The 24,793-nt window shown below is 38.1% G+C and overlaps 1 protein-coding gene across 2 annotated transcripts in view; it reads left to right on the top strand.

The window, feature by feature from the left end:
• Nucleotides 1-10,216: 10,216 nt before the first annotated feature.
• OCRL (OCRL inositol polyphosphate-5-phosphatase) overlaps nt 10,217-24,793 on the top strand; it is a 68,629-nt gene continuing 54,052 nt past the window's right edge. The window contains exons 1-3 of one of the 2 annotated variants that reach the window (XM_081041956.1): nt 10,217-10,410; nt 10,642-10,712; nt 21,515-21,594. In XM_081041956.1, coding sequence (XP_080898082.1) covers nt 10,372-10,410; nt 10,642-10,712; nt 21,515-21,594 — 190 coding nt within the window. In that variant the 5' untranslated portion in view covers nt 10,217-10,371. The remainder of the gene's footprint in view (nt 10,411-10,641; nt 10,713-21,514; nt 21,595-24,793) is intronic. The other variant, XM_081041955.1, reaches the window with a different exon arrangement.

Below are 24,793 nucleotides of genomic sequence, written 5' to 3'. Positions count from 1 at the left end.
AGAAATGGGCATCAGACTATTTGCTGAACGCCACCTGAAAGAGACTCATTATCTGAGAAAGAAAACGTACACAAGTGTGTGTAGGGGGGAAGACATAAAGCAATAAACACATGAGAAGGTGTTTAACCTTGATAGTCAATAGGGAACTGCAAATTAAAGCCATAGTGAGCTACTGCTCCACATCCACTAGAATGGCCAAAATTTTTTTTAAAGATTAACAATACCAAGCATTGGTGAGGGTGGGAAGCAATGAGTACTCTCACATAGTACACGTGAGAGTATAAATTGTACCACCACTACGGAAACCAGTTTGGCATTATTTACTAGAGTTAAAAACATATGTGTCTTATTGTGGTAGAGAAACGCAGATGTGCCACCCAGATTCTCCTTTAAGGAAGGCCATTTTGTGTAAATACGGGGAATGCCATCAATAGATAGCCTCCAGCTGCCAGCTCCTTGAGAGTTTGCCTTAGCTGCACAGAGTTGCTTTGCTCAAGGTCATGTTGTTCCTAAAGTGAACGAGCAAGGCAGGAGTTGAAATGAGAGAGGCCTGACACATAACGCACTGATAGGCATTACTTGCTCCAGCTTCATGTCAAGCTGGCCCAAGCTTTATCAGACGTGTATCGCAGATCATCCTCTCCCTCTGGACAATTGTACTTCCTCTGCCTTCCCTTCATGAGTTTGGGTCTCTGATAAACATTTTGTAGTCAACACTCCATCTCAGCTTTTGCTTCTGGAGAGCCCAACCTGCAACACCTTTGACCCAGTAATTCCACTAGGATAATGTACCCCAGAGAAAATCATTCATATATGCACCAAAAGATATGCATAAAAATGTTCATAGCAGCTTTTGTTTATAATAGCCTAATACAGGAAGTCACCCAAATGTCCATCAACAGGAGAATGAATAAACTGTGATATATTCATATGATAGATTATTACACATCAATGAATATGGCAGCTATATATGACTACATGCATGACATACCGTAATACTGAGTGAAATAAGCAAGATATAAAAGAATGCATACTGTGTGGTGCCATTCATATAAAGTTCAAAAACAGGCAACAGTATTAGTATTTATGGTTGCATTCAAAGTGATAAGACTATAAAGAAAAGCAAATAAATAATTATCACATAAGTCAAGATTATGGTTATGGCCTAAGGGATGATCTTCAATAAAGGTTAACAATCAGTGTGACTCAATTCTTGACCAGTCCAAAGAGACAGAAGCTTTTATATATCATCAGCGTATGCTGGCTCAATACCAGCCCTGGTTTAATTCTGGGTGGGAGAATAAGGGATGGTCAGAGAGAGGTGCCTAGTTTGGGGGTGTTTTCCAAAAAGCTAACAATGTTCAATTTTGTGACCTGGATGAAGGTTACATAGGCATTAACAATCATTTGTTAAACTGTGTGTGTGTGTGTGTGTGTGTGTGTATACTGCACATTAAAAGAAGGGAAATATAGGCATACTGTAGGGAAATATAAATAAATGTTTTATAAACATTTACTTTAAAAAGTGTAACTATAACTCGCTGAGAAGATGGGGGGGAGCGAAGATAAGAATGATCAGAGCTCATCATGTGCTTATTCATTCTGTAACAATGTGATACAAAACAGACCTTGAAAAGTTCCAAGAAGTTCTATAAGAGGTACACAGAGACACTGTTGTTCAGAAGAGAGAGTGTTCTTTTCCAGCTGAGAAGTGAAAGAGAAATGCTTCACAGAGGACGGACCATTTGAGGTGAGCATTGAAGAATAGAGAAGATTCCAGCCAGCACAGTTGGTAGAGGAGGTTTGGGGAAAAGACAGCATTAACGAGATGGAAGTAAGAATAAGGAGCATGTGATCAAGAAATCAGAAATCAAATAGTCAAATTGATTAAAGCAGCATCTCCCAACGTCTCCTCCCCCCTCCCGCAACTTATTTTGATGCTTAACATCCTCAGGAAAATTCTAAATCATACAGGAAAATTCTAAATCATTATTATCTAAATACATTATTTTCTGTAAGGAATAGTTAGTCATACGTTCCACAGATACCTACTGAATAACTACTATGTTAGATGGCAGGTACTAGGAATACAGCCATCCTAGCAAGACAGAAAGGTTCTGGAGCTTACACTGCCTATAGCAGGGTTCAGTTTCTTTCTAAAGGCACCATTCTTTCTGAGAGCAGAAAACAGTCTAGACTCGTGCCCATAAACTTAGTCAATTCAATGTCGGGTGTGTGTGTGTGTGTGTGTTTGATTTCATGATTAAACTCAATCAGATTTAGGGTCACCCTCTCCTTCTTTCATGACCCTCGTGTTGATTTTGAACTCCATAGTTTTTGTAAGACTGAAATAGCAGTGTTGGGGAGGAGGTGTCCACTTCTTGGACTTTTACTATGTTCTGCACTGGCCTTCACTGAGATGTACAGCCATCCTGTCATCCCTTTCTGCTGCCATCCATTAAGGTGGCGAACTCCTCATCAGGCCTTTAACGGTCCCTACTGCCATTCAGTACTGCTTCCTCCTTGTCATGACCACAAGACCCCAGCTTCTAGGTTCTCTTTGTGCCCCCTTCTCAGTTCTGAGACTCTTATCTATTAGGGTGGAGGGATGGGAAGAGTAACCTAACAGCAAGCATTCTTCCCTAAATCTTTCTCTTACACCGTTGGACTGAGACAGTAAATAATAACCTAAAAACCAAGAGTATGTTCTGCCCATTCTTTGTGACACCTGCAGTGGAGGTGAGACCAGCCTCGTGTCACTGCCTGCCTTGAGAAGGGTTACAGGGTTGAGAGTAGAAGGGAACTCAGCTAACCACGGATTGTCCCACTGGATCCATCAGTGTAGATAGATTAAATGTCACAAAGAGAAAAACTGTTTTCAAGACCTGATTGGAATCCTTGAATTTTGTGCTTTAAAAAAATACCAATTTGCTTACTTTAATAATTTTTGTGTTTTGTTTCTAAATTATGAGATTAGAGAGATGGTTTTACTTGGCAGATATGGATAATTTTTATTCTCAATAAGCGAAAAACTGGTTAAATTTAGCCATAACTCTATTTTCTCTTTTAGGGTTTTCAGTGTACTGGAGAAATTTTTACATGATATGTAAGAATTTTTGTCAGATAAATGCAGCTTATGGGTCTGATAAGTATCATCTTGAGAATTTGTAGAATTTTTATCATTTTATGGCCTATATTTCAACATCAGCATCTCTTTGATTCTTTGTAGATATACATTAAACAACTCATGACCAGTTTTAAAAAATTAACACTCTATAAAGGTTAAGACCAAAATGGCAAGTTAGCAGTACTAGCTGGATGGATCAATGGAGTACCTGAGTCATGAGGACACCTTTCTGATTGCCACTAACCACCGCATGTGTTGAATTCCTAAGGGAAATGCTGGGTAGAGCATGAAATTTGTGAAGAGTGGTGTTGGGAGGTCACTCTGGAAAAATGTGTTCAAGACATACTCCTTGGAGCCTTAAATGCCAAGCTAACTCCGTGTTCTTTCAGTTCATACGTTATCTCCAGTTTCTGAGGCAAAGAGGAAAGTAGGCCTGGGCAATGCCAGACCTGGCTATGGGATTCACTAAGCAGACAGGAGAGCCTAGCCTAGGAGAATGAAATAGGGCAAAGGGAATTAAGAAACTAGCCAGGACAGAAATAAAGTAGCAAAGGGAAGGTAAGACTTAGGGGGAGAAGGAGGATCTGCAGGGCCTGGTGTTCCAAAGGAGGTCATCTTCTCCTGCCCGTTGTACCTATCACCATCTAATGAGCCTTTCTCACCCCAAATTCTATATAGAATGAAAGTATAAACGGAAATACGTAAATGAAAATGAGCTCTTCTTCGTGTTGCTCTGTATGGGAAGCAATATGTATGTTGGACTTTTGTATATGAAAAGTGAGGTTTTTCAACTAGTGGTGACTTAAAAATCAATGAACCATGTATGCCTCTGCCCTGCCTGCCTTGAAGCCAGCCTCTAGCTGCTGACTCACCTGTGCGAGTCTTCTTCCCCAGCCTCATCTACGTTAAACAGGCCTGTTGTTGCCTTTGCAGGCCCTAAGCCCTCTTACTCGTGAAGGCTTCAGCCAGCATCATATTAAGCATATTAAAATGCATCTGAATCCTGCATTAAATATTTATATTTTTGCTATAAATTTTTGAAAGGACTTTTATAATTTTGCTCTTCAAATTGTGTATAACTAATTTAATTTGTACTGGCTATGATTTCCCTATAATTGTAATACATACTTGAAAATTCTTGGGAAGTAAGAATATCCAACCCAAAAATTTTCTCAAAGACAATGGCTATTTTTAATAAATACAAATTTAATAATTAATGAACTTGTTATGTTATATTTTGTAACCATTTAATAAATTGTTATTATTTTGAGTGTTCCATTTCCTTTTAGCATTTTATAGTTTCTTTTTAAGATCTCAATTTTTATTTTGTCTCTAAAAAGCCCATAAATCCTAAGGATTTAGTTATAGTTCTCTAATGGATAAAAGACAGGCACTGAGCACCCATTTAATCATGTGCCTCTGTGTGTGTGTGTGTGTGTGTGTGTGTGTGTGTGTGTGTGTGTGGTGGCAAAGGTGGTGAGACTCATATTTTCTTAAAGCTAGAGTTTCCTTTATTTGAATTTTGTTCAGTGACCATTTAGCTCTTTGCAATGGATTTTTTTTTTAATTTATTAGTTTCAGGTGTACAAGACAAAGTAATACTTAGACGTTCATCATTTATATCCCTCACACTGTGAACCCCCCTCCCCCCACCCACTATCCCTCTGACCTCACACTGAGCCATCAGATTATATATATAAAATTATAGTTGGCATTCATTAATGTTTAGCTTCTGGTGTACAATGCCATGATCAGGCATCCACAGTATCCCTGAGGTGGTCTCCCAAATAGGACGCATGTCCATCAGATACCCAACAAAATCTTTACAACATTATTGAATACGTTCCCCAAATTAATTTTCAAAAAACCCTGAGGCCATCTTGTGGTTACCAGCTGCTTCCTAATCCCTTCACCTTTCCCCTTATCCCCAACCCCTCACACACACCCATCTAACAACTCTCGGTTTTTTCTTTGTGTCCCCAAAACTGTTTCTGATTAGTTCACTCACATATTCTTTTCTTTAGATTCCGCATATAAGTGAGATCATATGGTACTTGTCTTTCTCTTTCTGACTTATTTCACTTAGCATAATGTTCTCTAGATCCATCCATGTTGTTGCAAATGATAAGATTTCTTTCTTCTTTATGGCTGCGTAATACTCCATTGTGTAAACGTACCACAGCTTCTTAATCCAGTCATCTACCGATGGGCATTTCGGTTGTTTCCATATCTTGGCTATTGTGTAGAGTGCTGCAATAAATATAGGAGTGCATACTGATTTTTGAATTGGAGTTTTGGATTTCTCCGGATAGATGCCTAGGAGTGGAATTACTGGATCATAGGGTAGTTCCATTTTCAGATTCCTGAGATACCTCCATACTGTTTTTCATAGTGGCTGCACTAATCTGCAATCCCACCAACAGTGCACTAGCGTTCCCTTTTCTCCACATCCGCGTCAGCATTTGTTGTTTGTTGATTTATTGATGAGAGCCATTTTGACTGGAGTGAGGTGGTATCTCATTGTGGTTTTTATTGCAATGGATATTTCTTATATGTAAATACAAGTATAAGGCACAAGACCTTTACTCGGTTAGGAAAAATGCTATCTAATGATGATAAGTGAGAATGATCAGAGATATACAGTAAGGAATTTACCATAAAATTAACAAAATTTGAGTTATGTGATATATGTGAAGGAGAAGCAAGGTTCATGGATAAACCTGAAGTTTCTAACTTGGGTGACTAGTTAAACAGTGGTATCATGAACAACCACAGGTAAGTCAGAAGGTGGTTGTGGATTTAAAAAAAATGATTTAGCCAACTTACAGAAATGACTTCACACATACAGAAGCACATAAGTAAGCGTAGTCCTCAAAATGATCCCCCAAAAGGAGATACAACAATTTGCCACAGAATGATGCCTAGGGAAATGATTATATTTGTCCAGTTGCCTTTGTCCCCTCTACTGGCCTTAGGCTGAGGAGATTAATATCTTCACCTAACTTTGACTCCTCCGCTAGCTACTTCAATGCATCCCAAACACCACTTTAGGCTCCCTCACCCCATGGCCTCCTGCTGTGCCTGCTATACTAACTCCCAAGCCTCATGCACCTTCTTGGCATGTTTTCCCTACTCTTGCTTTCCATCTTAAAGCGTTGCCAAAGAAAGTTATAGGCATGTGTTCCTTTGAACCATTATAGAAATTCATGCCATCTGCCTCTAATTGTGCTCTCCGTTGCTCTAAAACACTTTACCTTTTCTGCATTCACTGTCACTCTCCAACCGTGCCTGTTCCCTCCTTCTCCATCGTATTCAAGTTCGCAAACCCTCTACTCTCAACTTTAATTTCATCAGATTAAATGTAATCATTCAGGTAGACAAGTTACCAGAGTACCTGGCGTATAGAATGTTCTAAATAAACACTTACTACTATTAATACTGAATGAACAACATAATATGTTGGTTAAAAAGCTAAGGCTTTGGATTCAGACAAATGTCAGTTTCTGCCACTTACTAGTTAATGGTCAAGTTGCCAAATGTCTCTGAGTCTCAGTTTTCTCATCTTTAAAATGGAAACAATATTAATAATTTACAGCGATTTAGTGAGAATTAAATGAAAGGCCCTGAGAAGAGTATCTGTCACGTGAGTCTTCAGCATAGCCACCAGGATCAGGTATTATTGTTGTTGTTATTACTATTATAATATCCACTTATTACTTTTTTTGGAGAAAATCATCATCTCCTCTGTGAGAGATCACAGTTTTCAACGTCCTCACCTCCATGTCTTCACAACTTCTTATTCTTTACAACAAACATTTGAGTACCCCACTATATAGAAGGCACTATTTTAGGTGCTGGAGATACTGGAGACTTGGAGGAGGAAGTTACCCTCTTCTCTAAGGTTGATGCTTCCATCTGTACCTTGGATCCTTGTCCTTCCCTAATTACCAAGGGATTTTTCTTGCAACCTTCCTGCTTTTCTCTGTTTGTATCTTAAATGCCCCCCTCTTCGCTGGCTCCTTCCCCTTTGCTTTAAAGTGGCTTCAGGTTGTGTCAACTATTTCTGTTTGACCCTTCTAACTAACTTAATTAAAATTTCATTTTTCTCCTTTTTATTTCCAAGCCTCTTCAAATACATGGTCTCTTCTCTCCATTTCTTCACGATACAGTCCCTTCTCAATCCTGTCACCTTGTTTCTACCTTCACCACACATTGAAACCACTTATTTCATGGTCTCCAGTGAACTCCTGAAGAAAATCTCTCAGTCCTCATTTTCCTTGTCCCTTTTTCAACATTTGACACTACTAACCCTCACCTGCATATTATTTCTTTGTTTTTCATTTTCATTGATTGAAAGCAATTTAAAATGCAGGAAAGAACATGAAATAACATAACCAATATATGTATCTACCACCCAGTTCTATCAAACTCTGCAACATCAACTTTCAGATTGTGTTTAAAATATATACATATGTATATATATTACAGATATAGTTGATATTCCCTGTGTGCCCCTCTCCTGTCTAAATCTTCTCCCTGTTTTGTATTTGGTGATTATCATGCACTTTCTTCTTTTATATACTTTTACTATTATGTCTATGTAGCGATAAGCAACATATAATGTTTTCAGACTTTATGTAGATGGTAAACCGTACATATTAATATTCTGAAATTTTCTCTTCATGCTCAACATTATGTTTTTGACAATGAACACTGTTAATACATATAGTTTGAGCTATTCATTTTAATTTCAAAATAGTATTCAACTTCATGAATACTATGATTTATTTATTTATTCATTTATTTATTCATATGATTTATTTATCCACCTACTGATGGATGTTGAATTTGATTCCATTTTTTGAGATTACAAATAATGCTGCAGTGAACAGTTTTTTACATGTCTCCTTGTGCCCAAAGTGTAGAATTTTGCCCAGGTTTATTGCTAGATTTGGAATTTCTAGGTTGAAAGGTATTACATGTACAATTATATTATATGATGTCAAATTCCTCTTCATAGCAATTCTACCCATTTACACCTCTTCTCACAGTAACCAGTGTTCTATCTGTTCTACATCATCAACATTTGGTGTTGTCTGAATTTCAATTTTTGCCAAACCAATGGTTGTAAAATGGTATCTCATGTTTTTAATTTTCTATTTCACTGAATAGTAATGAAGTGAAGCATCCTTTCATGTCTTTATTGATCATTTGGGTTTCTTTAAGTATGGGTTGCTTATTCACATATTTTGTAAATTTTCTACTAGTTTTGTTTCTTTTTTCTCATTTATAGGGGTTCTTATACATTCTGGATGCTAATTCATTCATTCAATCAATATTTTTCTAGCATCTACTTTGTTCCAAGAAGGGTTCTAGACACTAGGAATGAACCAATGAACAAAACAGACAAAAATCCCTGCCCTCATGGAACTTACATTCTAGGGAGGGGATGTAAACAATAACCAAAATTAATATAATAGAATAATGGATAGTAATAAATCCTCTGGAGAAAAATAAACAGGGAAGATAAATAGGGAGCATGTGTGTATGGGAATGGGGAAAGAGACTATTGAACTGCAATTTTAAATAAAGTTGTCTAGGAAGGCCTCGCTGAGAAAGTGACATTTGAGCAAAGATATGAAGAAGGTAAAGGTGAACAGCCAGTGCAAAGGCCCTGAGGCAAGAGTGTTTCTGGCATGTCCTAGGGATAGCAAGGAGCAGTAACTAAGCAGAGTGAGTTGGAAAGAGTGGTAGAAGAGGAAGTCAAAAAGGTGATGACAGCTAGAAGTATAGAACCTCACAGGCTATCCTTTGTCAGTTACATGCATTTAAAGTATTTTCTCCCAGTCTATGGCTTTTCTTTTAACTTGTATATGTTGTCTTTAAGTAAAGTGTAGTGTAGTTAAATGTATTAATCAATTCCCTTATTGTTTGTGCTTTTTAGTATCTTAAGTAATTATTCACAGTCCCTAGTCCAAGGTCATAAAGATGTTCTTCTATTTTCTTCTGAAAGTTGTAAAGATTTGCGTCTCATATTTAAATGTTTGATCCACCCAGAATTGATTTTTCCCCTCTATGGTGTGAGGTAGGGATCTAATTTTACAATTTTCCATATGGATGATCAATAGGCCCAACACTATTTAGTGGATAATCCATTGTCCCCTACTGCTTTGAAAGTTGACATGTATGCTGCATATTAACTTCCTATATGTGTGGATCTGTTTGGAGGCTCTGTATTAAGTTCCATTGGTCTCTCTACCTCCATACCACACTGTGTTAATTACTATAGGTTTAAAATCAGTCTTGATATATAGTCAATCGTAGATTCTTGAGCAAATTAATAATAAAAATGAAGCATTCCTCTGGGATTCTTAGAATATTCTTATAACTGTCAACAGAATGAAATAGTCCAAGGAGGTATCACAAGGGCTTACAATAAAATAATGCTAGTGGAAATAGAGAGAAAACAAGAAATCTAAAAGTAATTCCAAAGAAAATATTAACAAGGTTTATTGAATGATTGGATGCAGAGAAATTAGGAGAGAGGAAAAAATCATATGGCTTTGAAGTTTCAAGCCTGGGGTGGCTGTGTGAAATGATGAGTTATTTTTGTCATTCAGTGTTGTGCTAACAATGGGGTATATTAGGCAAGTGATCAGGGCCAGGGATGTATTTTTGGTCGTTGCCTGCATAGAGGTGACTCGGAAGGGGCGCAAAAGTCTGAGCTTTGGAGATTTTTCCGATTTAGGAAGTGGAAGGAAGAAGAGCACAGGGGCAGGGGAGATAGAATAACCAGTACATTATAACCGTAATAAGGAATTTTTTGAATGGATGATGTGGGTCCTATTAGCCCAACACTTTTGAGACCCTTATAGGTATGACTATGTTTTGTTTCTCTGGCAATCTTCAAATCCCCAGAACAGTTTTGGTGTCACGGGCAGCATTTAAAACATATTCCTTGCTGGACGTGGTGGAGATGCCCCCGGTCCGTCGGGTCTGTAGCTGCAGTTCCGGAGTTTGGCCGCAGGGGGCAGACTCTGCGGCGGCCTGGAAAACTGGCGGGGGCGCGAGACGCCGCTCTCTCTCGGGTCAGGCTCTCAACGCCCGGCTCCCGGCTCCCCGCGCGCGGTCCGGAGCCTTCCCTAAAAAGACGCGCAGCCGAGTCGCGTGTGGGAGGACGCGGCAGGCCGTGTCGTCGGATCCGCCCGCAGTCCGCAGCCCAGCTGAGCCTGGAGGCCGCCCGGATGGAGCCACCGCTCCCAGTCGGAGCCCAGCCCCTTGCTGTATCCGCCCGAGAGATGGGGGAGGGAAGGCCTCGGAGGGCGGGGGTGGGTGTCGGGGGAACTGCGGGACGCGGCGGAGGCTGGCGGGCTGGGGGTTGCGGTCAAGAACAGAGGCCGAGCCGAGCGGGGGAAGGGACTGGCGCGGGAGACGATACCCAGGGCACCACCGAGGGCCCTCAGAGGGGCGACAACCTCCCACAGACCCTTGACTTGCGCTCGCATACTGTCGAGGGTATGGAGATGAAGGGTCCTCTCCGGGAGCCCTGCGTCCTGACCCTAGCCCAGAGGAACGGGCAATATGAGTAAGTAACCACCTGATTCCCGCAGAGGAGGGGAGCCTGCCATTACCGCCCAACCCCAAACCGCGATGAGCCACCCACCCGCCTCCCACAGAAGCCACGCTGGCAACAAGTTCAGGGCCAGGTGTGAAAAGTGCGAGTGCTCTAAACACGGGGCTTTGTCCCCAACTTCCAAGCCCTTGTATTGCTCCTGGCATTGAGGCTCAGTGGTAGGACTCTGGGTGGGGAAGCAGGAAGCCTGGGTTCTCAGTTCCTATCCCAGCAACTGAGGAGTGTTGTGTAACCTTGGGCAAGTCAATAAAGCTTTCTGAGCCTTAGTGTCCTCATCAGTTAAATAAAAAATTAGCTGCCTACCTTATAGCTTTTGGAGTTGTAACTGGGAGAATAATAAACGTGAAAGTGGTTTGCAAAAAATAAAAGTGCTGTAGGATCGCTTCATTGTTAACCTTGACAGAAGTGCCTTAATTCCAATCAACAGGTTCCTCTAGTCTCCCCACAACCTTAATCCACTTGCTAAAAGGCATATTCATTACTTCAGTAATGGTTTAGTGTAGGTCAGTAACTGCCTCATTTATTGACTTGATTGTTAAAGTAATGAAATGTGCAAAAATATAAACGATATTTGGCATTTTATCAGTGTGTTACCTTCCATTCTGCCTTGTAAATGGGAGCTCGGTAAATACTGTTGACTTATTGATCAAAAGATTATTTTGATAAGCTGTCACTATAGCTGCTTCTCTCACTCCCTTGCTACAAATGCTTCATGTTAAAAGTATGTACGGTGACCATCACATGGTATCATAGGCCCCTATTCCTGTGTGCCCAAGTCTCCCTTGGTGATCACAGGTTTCTTTTTTATTTTTTTAAATTAAAGTTTATTGGGGTGACAATTGTTAGTAAAGTTATATAGATTTCAAGTGTACAATTCTGTAATACATTATATATCACATTGTCTGTTCACCACCCAGAGTCAGTTCTCTTTCCATCACCATATATTTTAGACTCTGTTTACCCTCTTCTAGAGCCCCGCCTTACCCTCTGGAAACCCCTAAATTATTCTCTATGTCTATGAGTTTTTGTTCCTTCATTTGTTTTTCTTGTTCTTTTCCTGTTTTCAGTTTTATATACCACATATCAGTGAAATCATATGGTTCTCCACGTGTTCTCTCTGACTTAATTCGCTTAGCATTATAATCTCAAGATCCATCCATGTTGTCCAAATGGTACTACTTCATCATTTCTTACCACTGAATAGTATTCCACTGTGTATATATAGCACAACTTCTTTATCCATTCATCTATCGAAGGATATTTTGTTTTTTTCCATGCCTTGGCCACCATAAATAAAGCTGCAATGAACATTGGAGCACACATGTCTTTATGGATGAATGTTTTCAGGTTTTTGGGGTAGATACCCAGGAGAGGGATTGCTGGGTCATATGGTAATTCTATTCGTAATTTTTTGAGGAAACTCCACACTGCCTTCCATAGCGGCTGCACCAGTCTGCATTTCCACCAACAGTGTATGAGGGTTCCTTTTTCTCCACAGCCTCTCCAACACTTGTTACTATTGTCTTGTTGATGATAGCAATTCTAATTGGGGTGAGGTGATATCTCATTGTGGTTTTTATTTGCATTTCTCTGATGATTAGTGATGTTGAGCATTTTTTCATGTCTTGGCCATTTGTATCTCCTATTTGGAGAAAGGTCTCTTCAAGTCCTATGCTCGTTTTTTTCAATTGGATTGTTTGGTTTTTTGTTCTTGAGTTGTATGAGTTAGTTGCATGTTTTGGATATTAGCCCCTTATCGGAGGCGCAGTTTGCAGAAATCTTCTCCCATTCAGTTGGTAGTCTCTTCATTTTGTCGATGGTTTCTTTTGCTGTGCAGAAGCTTTTAAGTTTGATGTAGTCCCATTCATTTACTTTAGCTTTTACTTCCCTTGCCTTTGGAGTCAAATTCATAAAATTGTCTTTCAACCCAAGGTCCATAAGTTTAGTATCTATGTTTTCTTCTATGCAGTTTATTGTTTCAGGTTTATGCTTAGGTCTTTGATCCATTTTGAATTAATTTTGGTACATGGTGACAGATAGCAGTCTAGTTTCATTCTTTTGCATGTGGCTTTCCAATTCTCCCAGCACCATTTATTAAAGAGTCTATCTTTTCTCCATTGTAGTTATTGAGTTCTTTGTCAAAAATTGTCTGTTGATACTTATGTGGGTTTATTCCTGGGTTCTCAATTCTATTATATTGGTCTGTGTGTCTATATTTCTGCCAATACCATGCTTTTTTGATTATTGTAGCACTGTAGTACAAGCTAAAGTCAGGGAGTGTGATACCTTCAGCATTGCTCTTTTTTCTGAGGATTGCTTTGGCTATTCGGGGTCTTTTGTGGTTCCATACAAATCTGAGGATTTTTTGTTCCATGTCTTTAAAAAATGCCATTGGGATTTTGATGGGGATTGCATTAAACCTGTATATTGCTTTGGTTAATATGGCCATTTTAACTATGTTGATTCTTCCAATCTATGAGTGTGGAATATCTTTTCATTTTTTTGTGTCTTTTTCAGTTTCTTTTAAAAATGTCTTGTAGTTTTCAGCATATAGGTCTTTCCCTTCCTTGGTTAAGCTTCTTCCTAGGTATTTTATTCTTTTTGTTGCAATTGCAAAAGGAATTGTTTGGTGTTTGGGGTTTTTTTTATTTCTCTTTCTGAGATTTCATTGTTAGTACATAGGAATGCAGTGGACTTTTGTATGCTGATTTTGTAGCCGGCAACTTTACTGTATTCGTTTATTGTTTTAAAAATAGCTTTTTGGTGGTCTTTCGGGTTTTCTATATATAGCATCATGTTATCTGCAATGTGTGACAGTTTAACTTCTTCATTCCCAATTTGGAAACCTTTTATTTCTTTCTCTTGCCTGATTGCTCTGGCGAGGACTTCCAACATTATGTTAAAAAGCAGATGTGATAGCCTGTCGTGTTGCTGTGTTGCTGAACGTAGAGCAAAGGGTTTTAGTTTTTCACCATTAATTATGATATCAGCTGAGGGTTTGTCATATATGCCCTTTATTATGTTAAGTATTTTCCTTCTATACCTATTTTATTGTTTTAATCATAAATGAATGTTGTATCTTGTCAGAGCTTTTTCTGCATCAATTGATGTAATCATATGATTTTTGTCCTTTATTTTGTTTATGTGATGTATCACATTGATGGATTTGTGTATGTTGAACCATCCTTGTGCCCCTGGGATCAACCCCACTTGGTTGTGATGAATAATCTTTTTAATGCATTGTTGCATTTGATTTGCTAGAACTTTGTTTAGGATTTTTGCATCTATATTCATCAGAGATACGAGTCTGCAGTTTTCTTTTTCTTTTTTCTTTTTTTGCTTAATCTCACCAGGTTTTGGTATCAGGATAATGTTTGCCTCATAAAATGAGTTAGGGAATATTTTATCTTCAATTTTTTGAAGAGTTTGAGTAGGACAGTTATTAGATCCTCTTTGAAGGTTTGGTAGAATTCACTACTGAAGCCATCTGGTCCTAGGCTTTTCCTTTGGGGAAGTTGTCGGATGACTGATTCAATTTCTTTACTGGTGATTGATCCTTTTAGATTTTCCAATTCTTCATTATTCAGACTCGGAAGACTATGTATTCCTAAGAACTTGTCTATTTCTTCTAGGTTATTGAATTTGGTGGCATATAGTCCTTCAGAGTATTCGTGGAAGATCCTTTGTGTTTCTGTGGCGTCCGTGATAACATCCTCCCTTTCATTTCTGATTTTGTTTATTAGTGTCTTTTCTCTTTTACTGAGTCTAGCCAAGGGTTTGTCAATTTTATTAATCTTTTCAAAGAACCAGCTCTTTTTCACGTGAATTTTTTCTGTTGTCTTTTTGTTCTCTATTTCATTTAGTTCTGCTCTGATTTTTGTTATTTCCTTTCTTCTCCAGACCTTGGGTTTCACTTGTTCTTCGTTTTCTAGTTCTTTAAGGTGTCACATGAAGTTATTTATTTGGGATTTTTCTTGTTTCTTGAGATAGGCCTATAATGATACAAATTTCCCTCTTAAAACTGCTTTCACTACATCCCCCAATTTTTGGTAAGATGTAGAGTTGTTCTCATTGGTTTCTATGTATCTTTTGATCTGTCCTCTTATTTCTTCTTTGACCTGGTCATTCTTTAAAAGTATGCTGTTTAATCTCCACAATGTTGGGTTTTCCTGCTTTATTTTTTAAGTTGATATCCAATTTCAAAACCTTATGATCAGAAAATATGCTTGGGATGATTTCGATCTTCTTAAATTTGCTGAGGCTAGTTTTATGTCCCAATATATGGTCTATCTTTGAGAATGTTCCATGTACACTAGAGAAAAATGTATAGTATGTTCTAGGATGAAGTGCTCCATAAATGTCAATCATGTCCATTTCATCTAATGTGTCATTTAGGGCTGCTATTTCTTTATTTATTTTCTATTTGGAGGATCTATCCATAGCTGTTAATGATGTGTTTAAGTCCCCTACTATAATTGTGTTTTGATCAATTTCTCCCTTTAGGTCTGTTAGCATTTGCTTGGTATATTTCGATGTTCCCTGATTGGGGGCATAAATATGATGACTGTTATGTCTTCTTGTTGTATAGTCCCCTTTATCATTATGAAATGTCCATCTTTGTCTCTTGTTACCATTTTTATCCTGAAGTCTGTTTCATCTGATATCAATATGGATATACCTGATTTTCTCTGGATACCATTTGCTTGGTATCCAATTTCCACCCTTTCACTTTGAGTCTATGTTTGTCCTCGTAGGTGAAATGTGTCTCTTGGAGGCTGCATATGGTTGGGTTTAGTTTTTTGATCCAGTCTGCTACTGTGTGCCATTTTATTGGGGAGTTCAGTCCTTTTACATTTAGGGTAGTTATTGATATGTAAGGATTTCCTATCATTGTATCTTTGGTTTTCTGGTAAGACTGCATCTCCATTGTTTCTTTGCCTTTTTGTTTTTGTCTGATTTCTGTGTGGTGGTATTCTATGATTTTTCCCTCTGTTTCTCTTTTATTATGTTATATGTTTCAGTTCTGGATTTATTTTGTATGGTTACCATTAAGTTTATGTAAAAGAAACTTTCATGTGTAGAGTATTCCATTTTCTCAGCATGCTTACTTTCTCCATTCTCATATTCTGGTTCTGGCCTTTACTCTCCCCCATTGTATGTTTTGGTTGCCACAAATTATCCCTATTTATACTGGTCGAACACCTTCCTTCAGTATTTCTTGTAGTGCAGATCATATGTTAGAAAATTCCCTCAGCTTCTGTATGTCTGGAAAGGTCTTTATTCCTCCTTCATATCTAAAGGATATCTTTGCTGGATATATTATTCTTGGCTCATAATTTCTCTCTTTCAATTGTTTGAATATTTACTTCCATTCCCTCCTGGCTTTAGAGTTTCTGCTGAAAAAATCTGATGATAATCTAAAGGGCATTTTTTTGTAGGTTACTGTCTTCTTTTCCCTGGCTGCCGTCAGGATTCTTTCTTTGTCGTAAATTTTTGACATCTTCAATACAATGTGCCTTGGAGAAGGCCTGTTTGGCTTGAGGTAATTAGGTGGTCTATTTGCTTCTTGGGTTCGAGGACCCAGTTCTTTCCACAAGTTTGGGAAGTTCTTATCGACTATTTGTTTTTATGTACTATCTGTTCCCTTCTGTCTTTCTTCTGTTATGCCCTTTATTCTTATATTGCTCTTTCTGATGGAGTGAGAAAGTTCTTATAGATTTCTTTCATTTCTTTTAAGTCTCAATTCTCTGTCTTCTTCCAACCAGTGATTTCCAGATTTCTGTTTTCGATGTCACTGATTTTTTTCGTCCATCTGGTCAACTCTACTACCTAAGCTGGCTATTCTTCATTTCTTTTACTGAGTTCTTAATCTCCAGAAATTCTAATTGGTTCTTTTTTGAAATTTCAATTTCTTTGGTAAAATGTTCATTTTGTTCTTTAATTGTGTTTCTGAGTTCAATAAACTGCCTGTCTGTAAATTTTTGTGTCTCATTGAGTTTTTTCAGAACTGCAATCTTGAATTCTCTGTCATTTAAGTCATATATTTCCATGTCTTTAAGTTCATTTTCTGGAGACTTTTCATTTTCTTCCTGAGCTGTCTTGTTATGTTGGTTATTCACGGCAATTAATGATTTATTTTTTCTCTTCCTAGTCATCTACAGGAGTGGGTTCTGCAACAGGTTGATAGAAAGAGGTTTTTCTTTCTATCTTTTCTTTCTTTTCTTTTCCAGTAGGTATTGGTAGAATGTTTTGTTTTCTCTCCGACTGCAGCCTTTTATTCTCTCTCACACTGAAATGTTATATTTTCTGTGCACTATTTTAGCTTCTCACACTATGGAGGGATTTCCTGGAAGGCGGGCTTCTCTGGGAACAGTTGCCCGGGTCATAGGGCACCGCCTCTTTGGGAGGATGTGGAGAGCTTTTGAAGTTCCAAAGCTCTCTCAGCCACAGATTCAGAGCCTGTGTGCTTCAAAAGCTCTGTTTATGCCTGCTGGGATCCACCCAGATAGGTGTGGACAGGGTTGGGGTGGGTTGTGAGAGATAGCCGAGAGCAATGGCGGCGACCACCACCACAGCCAGTCCTGCTTCCACGGCTTCCTCCCCTTTGCCAGAACTAGTTGGGCTACGAATCTGTATCTGCAGTCCACAGTTCTCAGAACTGCAAGTATTTTGTTCTTTTGATCTAACACTGCTACTGTTCTGCTTCTAGCACCGGGCAGGTGGGTGTGGGGCAAGCTCTGGGAGGGTAGGGATGGGGCAGCTAGGATCAGTACCTAAGGCTTCCATTCTCTGCTCGGCAGTGAGGGTATAAACCACCATTTTCAGCCGCCTTCCCTCAGTCTTTGCTCCAAGGTCTCTGCCGTAAGCGTTGGGTTCAGCTGTGTTATATGCTGCCCCCTCAGCCCTGTGGGCCGTAAGCGGAGCCCTAGCAGTCAGTTCTTCCTTCTCCCGCAGCTGCTCTGAGCATGAGCTAGGTCTGCGTCGTTTACCCATGTGGCCCCGTCTCCACCCTTCTCCCTTCCCTCCTCCCCGGGTCGCACAATTTGCCCATCTTTAGATGATTTCAGTAGTGTACCTCTTCATCTTGCCTGTCTGCTGCGCAGGGAGTCCTTTGTGGAGTTATAGTTGTTCAACTTATAGTAAGTTCCAGGGGAGATTTCAAGAGGCTCACCTCATGCTGCCATTTTTATGACGTCCTCTTCACTGGTTTCTTGACATCAGCATTAAAAATTGTTGATAACTTAAATCTTGCCATCACCCAACTTTGTATTCTACCTGAAAAACAATTTTTCTCAGTCCTCACTTTTGGATTGTTCAGACTCAGTCTGTGCTGTCTAATTATACAGAATAAATTCCCACTGGCCTATCCTGCCCTTTTCTGAGACCTTGATTCCGCTCTAACTGGAAGTCAACTGGTTCCATGAAGTAGCTCCACCCTATGTCCTGTTTGGTCTGTTGTGTTGATGTAGGAAACTCATTATTTTTCCCAGATATCATCAAACCCTGGAAGACCAATTTAATAAAAGCCAATTTAACAGAAATATGAATAACAAAGTGGAATACCACTGCTGCTTCCAAAGGCTAGAATAGAGTGGAGGGATGTGACCCTTGGACAGATCAGTCAATTTTTTGTGCCTTGGTTCCCTCTTCTGTAAAAACAAAATTATGAGGATTAAATAAAGTAGCTGCATTGTTAAGATGATCACAGCCTAGGATCTGATCCCTTGGTCTGTAGGTTTGGAGTTCTATTCAGCTAATAAGGGAAAAGACAGGTGGCCTTGAGATAAGTGTCTCATTCTATCAGCTCTTGTACCAGAAGTTTTAAACTTGCATTAGTAGATCTCTTAACTATTTGTGTCTTTCCCACATAGAAATCAAATTCTTGTCTTCCATAATTGTATGTTATGGGGATATAGCAGCAACTAACACTTAATGGCTTGATCTGTGCCAGGTAATTTTCTAAGCACTTTTCGTGAATTAGTTTTTTTAACCCTTATGTGAGCAGTACTGTGAAATAGTAATATTTTCATCATCATCCCCCTTTTCTAGATCTAGAAGTTGAGGTGCAGAGAGGTTAAGTCACTTGTTCACAGAATGTAGCCTAGTCAAGATTTGAACCCATGTAACTTATTTCAGCATTATATTGTCTGAGAAGTTTTTTTTTTTTTTTTTTAGAAATCGTTTATTAGAGACACCTATAATCCTAAAATTCTTACCTCTTCAGTGCCTTCTCTGAATTGGGTGTCTAGAACTTTGGTACTTTTGGCCTTTTTATCCTAGAACTTGAAGCCTATTTTAATCTTTAGTTCTGTAGTTACTCCTATTGACCATAGGAGAAATTTACATGAGAAACTAACATTACAGTTGAAAATAAGTTTTTTGGAAACAGAATCAAACACTAAAATTCATTTTTTTTCAAGGAAAATGGATTATCATGCAATATGTTTCATCTTTAACCTTCCTTGAATGACTCAAAGTATTTCCATGTCACTCTGTTCTGTTTGCCAACTATCAAATTCTGATTTCTATTTTTTTGCCATGTACCCATTATTTTTCATCTTTCTGTTCTGAAAGGAATGGTTATAGTTAGGTAGAATTTTTATAATTATTCTTAGCCCTACTCTCGTGGTACAATTTATATAGTGACTAACATATAGTAGATACTCAATAAATATTTGTAGAATTGACTTAAATTCCCAGTGTATCTTTGTTTTCTGATGGGTTGGGGTTTTTTTTGGGGGGTGCATTTTTTTACTGAAAAATGTAATGATTCGATATTCATATATGTTGTGAAATGATCACATATAGTTAAAAAATTTTTCCTGTGATGACAACTTGTAAGATTTACTCTTTTAGCAACTTTCAAATACAGTACAGTGTTATTGACTCCAGTCACCATGCTGTACATTACTTCTTCATAACTTATTTTATAATGATTTTTGTGCTTTTTGACCACCTTCACCAATTTTACCCACCTCCTACCTGCCTTCCTTTGAGGTCCAACAGTCTGCTCTCTGTATCTATGAGTTTGTTTCTGATAATTAGTTTGTTGATATCATACAGTATTTGTCTTTTTCCAATTTATTTCACTTAGCATAATGCCCTCAAGGTCTATCTGTATTATCTGTTTGGTGATGCATTTGAACAATACAATCCAGTTGAAGCTTCACTGCTAATGTTTAACACCATTTCTAGTCTAGTTACTTTGAGATTACTGTTGGTTTGTGTTCATTTTCCTCAAAGTAAGCTCTTCCTCCTTGACCCTTGCTTTTTCAGCCTTATCTCCATCTGGGTTTCTAGGTCTCAGCTCGAGTCATGAACTTTGCAGTTTGAAAGGGTCCCATATTCCTCTAGTCATCTTAAAATACAAACCCTTGCAAATTAGGCAAGCAGGATCAGAACGGAAAGACAGCATTATTTCCCTTAGTTCTGTATAAGCAGTTTCTTTCCCCAGGTTATCTCCTTAAAAGATAACACATTTGAAACAAAATTCAAAAAGCTGAAACAACTAGACCCCCAAAAGACAACAAAATATAAATCAAACCCTTCAAAACAATGGCAATTTTAATGTCAGTAGTTGAACAATTATATTTAGAAATTCATCACTTTATAGCTTAATCTAGTTTATTTATTCAACCAGTATTTATTGAGCACCTATTAGGCAGGAGACAAAACTGAATATGATTGGGTCCTTGTTTTCAAGGACCTCAAATCAGTGTGGAAAACAAATATAACTATAATGGAGTATGTAGTGCTCTATTACAGGGGCAAGCGAAGGAGACAAGGCCACTGGCTCTGTTTGGGAGTATTGGGGGAAGCTTTACCAAGGAGGTGATATTTGAGCTGGGTCTCAGGAAAGAGAGTGTTCCTGGCAAAAAGAACCGCTGAAAGAGTGCTTGACTTGGGGGGAGCTAGGACATATTCAGAATGGCCACTTACCAGTAGGTTATACCTTGATTCTGGGCCACTAAGGATAAGTGGTAAGTGAAAATTTCAGGAGAATGTAGGAATTTAGAAGTCTCACATTTCATACTGGGGGGCCAAGTTCTTCAATCATGTTTATCTAGAGTTACCTGCATAATGTTGGAAACCAGAGTAAAAGCACAAGGGATGTAAAGGCAATGTGGTTGTCAAATCTGCTACCTTTTTGGTCACTGGGCTTATTTTAACTGATCCAGCTGGCTGGGCACCTCCTTTTCCTCCTCCATGAATCTGTTTACTTGTTTGAATAGATGGAACCATTGTTTGGTAAAAGCCATGCAAATAAAATAAAACTAATTCATGAAATTTCTAATTTCATTTAACAAATTTGAATGACTGCTATGGGTCAGGTACTATGCTAGAAATACTGTGTGCTAGGTGCTAGAACACTAGGCGCTAGAAATACTATGGTGAAAAGACAGCCATAGTCCCTGCCCTCATGGAGTTCACACCTAGCTATTCATTCTTTAGTATGCATACTCTAAAGGTGTATGTGCTGTAATTCATGCTCTTAAGATTGTTAGCTGTTCTTACAATATAGACTATTCTATGGTCTTTATGACATAGAACCATGAGTATTCAGATATTAATCACCACTAATATTCTTTTAGACCTAAAGCAGTATCTAGGCGTCGTGATGCTTAGATTCAGGGAACAAGATGCAGCAAACCTAATCAATGCAGACTAGATTTGTGTAACGACACAGCAGTATATTTGGTTAATTGTTTGGGTTTTTCAGTAGCTATTCGTTGATGCATTTTTCTGTTTCCTAGGTTAATAATCCAGTTGCACACGAAGGAACAGCATGTTCAAGATATCATTCCTATAAATAGCCACTTTAGATGTGTTCAAGGTACTAGCTTTAATTGCTTGGCTAGTTTTATAATGTTTCTCTTTGGCCATTGCCTTGTATAATACCATGCATATTTAAATTTGTCACTGCATGTAAAATGAAATGTATTACTCTTTGCATAAAAAGATAACATTACTAATCTACTATTCAGAAGATGATAAGTGCTTTGTCTAAGAGAGCTGAAGGGTTATAACTGGATATGCAGACGGTGCCCAAAAAAGGTGCTAAAAAAAGTTTACACATTTTAAGAAAGGAAAAGACTATTAATATATACCAGTAACAAAAGATAAATACAAGTCACATTCGACTTCTGCAGTTACAAGAGGTGCTCACAGTGGTTACCATCAGCGTCCAGACACTTCTGATTATTGGCGAACTCTACTGCTGGAGCATAGATAACATCTCTTAAAATGTGTATACATATTTTGGCACCCCTGTATATGCATCTATAGAGAGAGAGGGTGCCAAAAAAATGTATACACATTTTAAGAAAGAAAGAAAGAAAACTATTAAAATTGTAATACTCAATATATACCAATAACAAAAGATGAATACAAGTCATGTTTGACTTCTGCAATTACAAGAGGTGCTCAAAGTGGTTACCATCAGCGTCCAGACACTTCTGATTACGGTGAACTACTGCTTGAGCAAGATTGACCAAAGTGTTAACATCTCTTAAAATGTGTGTATATATATTTTTTGTCGCCCCCAGTATATAGTCTCACTTGTTTCCCTGGCTGGGGGTTATAGATGTATGTAGTCTGTTGTCTTTTATGCTGATGGACATATATGTGGATCTAAGTGACTTTCTTGGGTTTAACTGACACACTACTCACTGTAAAATTGCAAGGTCACTAGGATTCACACACATTTAGCACTTTCTCCCCTCACTATTTGAAATTAAAACATTTGGCAACATTCCTTGACAGATTGTAATACAATATAAGCAATTGTGCTGATTCTCAAACCTTGACACTGGGTGAGTCATAAGAAAATCGACTCCTGGGAGGAATTATTTGGCTTCCTGCCCTCAAATTTAGGGACAGAGAACATAAAATCTGTTGTTTCATCTGCTACAATGAGACTCAAAAATTGGGAGGCTTGTGTAGGAGGTGTTGCTTCTGTCATATCATACTGCTCTCGAAAGGAAATTGATTGCTGGAGAATGAATGCATTATGTCTCCAGTGGGTCCATTGGCTTCATCAGACAGAAGCATTCTGTATCAGTTGTAGCTTCTTGAAAAACATGAATCCTACATTGCATGGATTCCTTCTTAAACTACATTGAACTTTTTTGTCACAAAACTAATATATATACTGTAAAAAAGGTGGAAAATCAGAAATATGTAAGAAAAGCAAATTCTCATCCTTCAGAGATAAAACTTAACATTTTCCTTTTTAAATACATGTAACTTTTAGAGTGAGTAGAACTCATACTATATATAGTTTTTGTCTGTTCTGCCATATTATGAGTACTTTTCCATACTATTGATAGCTATATAATATTCTGTTTTTATGACTGGCCCACAATGTAATTATTTCCTTGTGTTTGACATTTGGGTTATTTTCTGCTAGTATAGATAGTAATGCGATGAACATGTCTATATATACCAATAATATATATATGTATATATATATATATATAACATACCAATGTATATATTGACATATATATATATATATATATATATACACACCAATGTATGTACATAAATCTTCCCACATGTCTCTTATTTCCTTAAGATTTATTCCTGTAAGTAGAAATACTAAGTGGGTACAACTTTGTAAGACAGCATGTATTAAGAATTAAAAATACTTGCAATTAATAGTATACATATTGCATAGAAGAATGAAGTTATAGCCATTCAGCTTGCCTTATGTTAGAGAGACATTGAACAAGGCACCTGCATGCCATAGCAAGTTGCTGTAGTCACCTCACTTCTGGTGTAACACCCTATGTTACATAGCCCTTTAAGGAGGAGAAAAGCCAAGAACATGACTTTAGATTAGTATCCTATTAACTTTTTGAATTACTACTAGAGTATTTTTACCCCGTTTCTGTTAGTATTGTTTTTAATAAGAAATAACAGATTGTTAGATTTGAATCTAGGAAAATATGTGTGTACATATACAGTAGTTCCCCATAACCAAAGGAACAGTTACCTCCTTGAGTTTTCATATCTTTTCTGTTTCCCAACCTGTGCATCTGTTTTGAAAAGCCTATAAATAAACAGGTTTTAAATAATTAAAGCTACTGAAGAACAATGGTAAACATATAATAGCTATGTCTTAATGCCTCATTGTCCCTTGCTCCATCATGCCAGTAACAATATTGAGACTATTTTCTAATATTAAACAACTTATTTCCTTAAGTTGCTTCTCTTGTTCCTGAATTATGGAGCTAAATATACAATCCACACTTGTAAGACAGCTAGAAAAGGCTGAGACTACTCCATCTGGCCACTGTAGATCCAGGCTAACCCCAAAGAGTCAGTTCCCAGAGTTCAACTAGTCAGGAGGGTCTGGCAGGTGCTGTTGGCCAAATACAGGGAAGTTAGAGAGGAAGAGATGGGTTTCCTTCCTTACTAGATGTAAGGAAGGAAATTCATGGAGAGCCATGGAGAGAAAAGAGAACTCTGAACTTGGAAACTATGCTTTGCCCCAATTTACACTTCCTTGTTGGCTGTGGTAGGCCTTGTGCCTACAGGTATTAAATGTAGCCTGAAGGTGAAAAAAATTCAGGTGTTTTGTGTTCCTGTACAGAGCAGGGGCGGAGGTAATGGGATCCCTGGGAAAGTTTTAGAGACTAGATCTGAGTTAAGAAAGTAATTCACCTGTAGGCCTTTGGGGTCACTTCCTCGGCTTTTTACAAGAATTGTCTAAAAGATACAATTGGGTTACATTAAATTAGTATGTTCTAGTTGGGGGTAATAAAACTCACTGTCACTTAAATTAATATGTTGTTATATTCTGTACTGTTGTCATTCCTTGATTTGCTTTGAGGCAATCCATTCAGTAACATGTTCAGTTCATTTTTCTTTTAGTTGAATTGCTCAGAATCTTTAGAACCTAATGCAATTAAAATTCTTTTTTTTAAAAAATGCTGAACAAAAAAACAAAGGATTTTAAAAATGTATTCTAAGACCTAGGAGTAGTGATGGAGAGAAGCAGTTATTTAGTTAGGCATATACTTCTTTTG

Source organism: Rhinolophus hipposideros, assembly GCF_964194185.1.
Source record: "Rhinolophus hipposideros genome assembly, chromosome: X".
Lineage (NCBI taxonomy): Eukaryota > Metazoa > Chordata > Mammalia > Chiroptera > Rhinolophidae > Rhinolophus > Rhinolophus hipposideros.
Note: the sequence above shows the minus strand (reverse complement) of the source record. Positions and strands in the feature narration are given on the sequence as shown.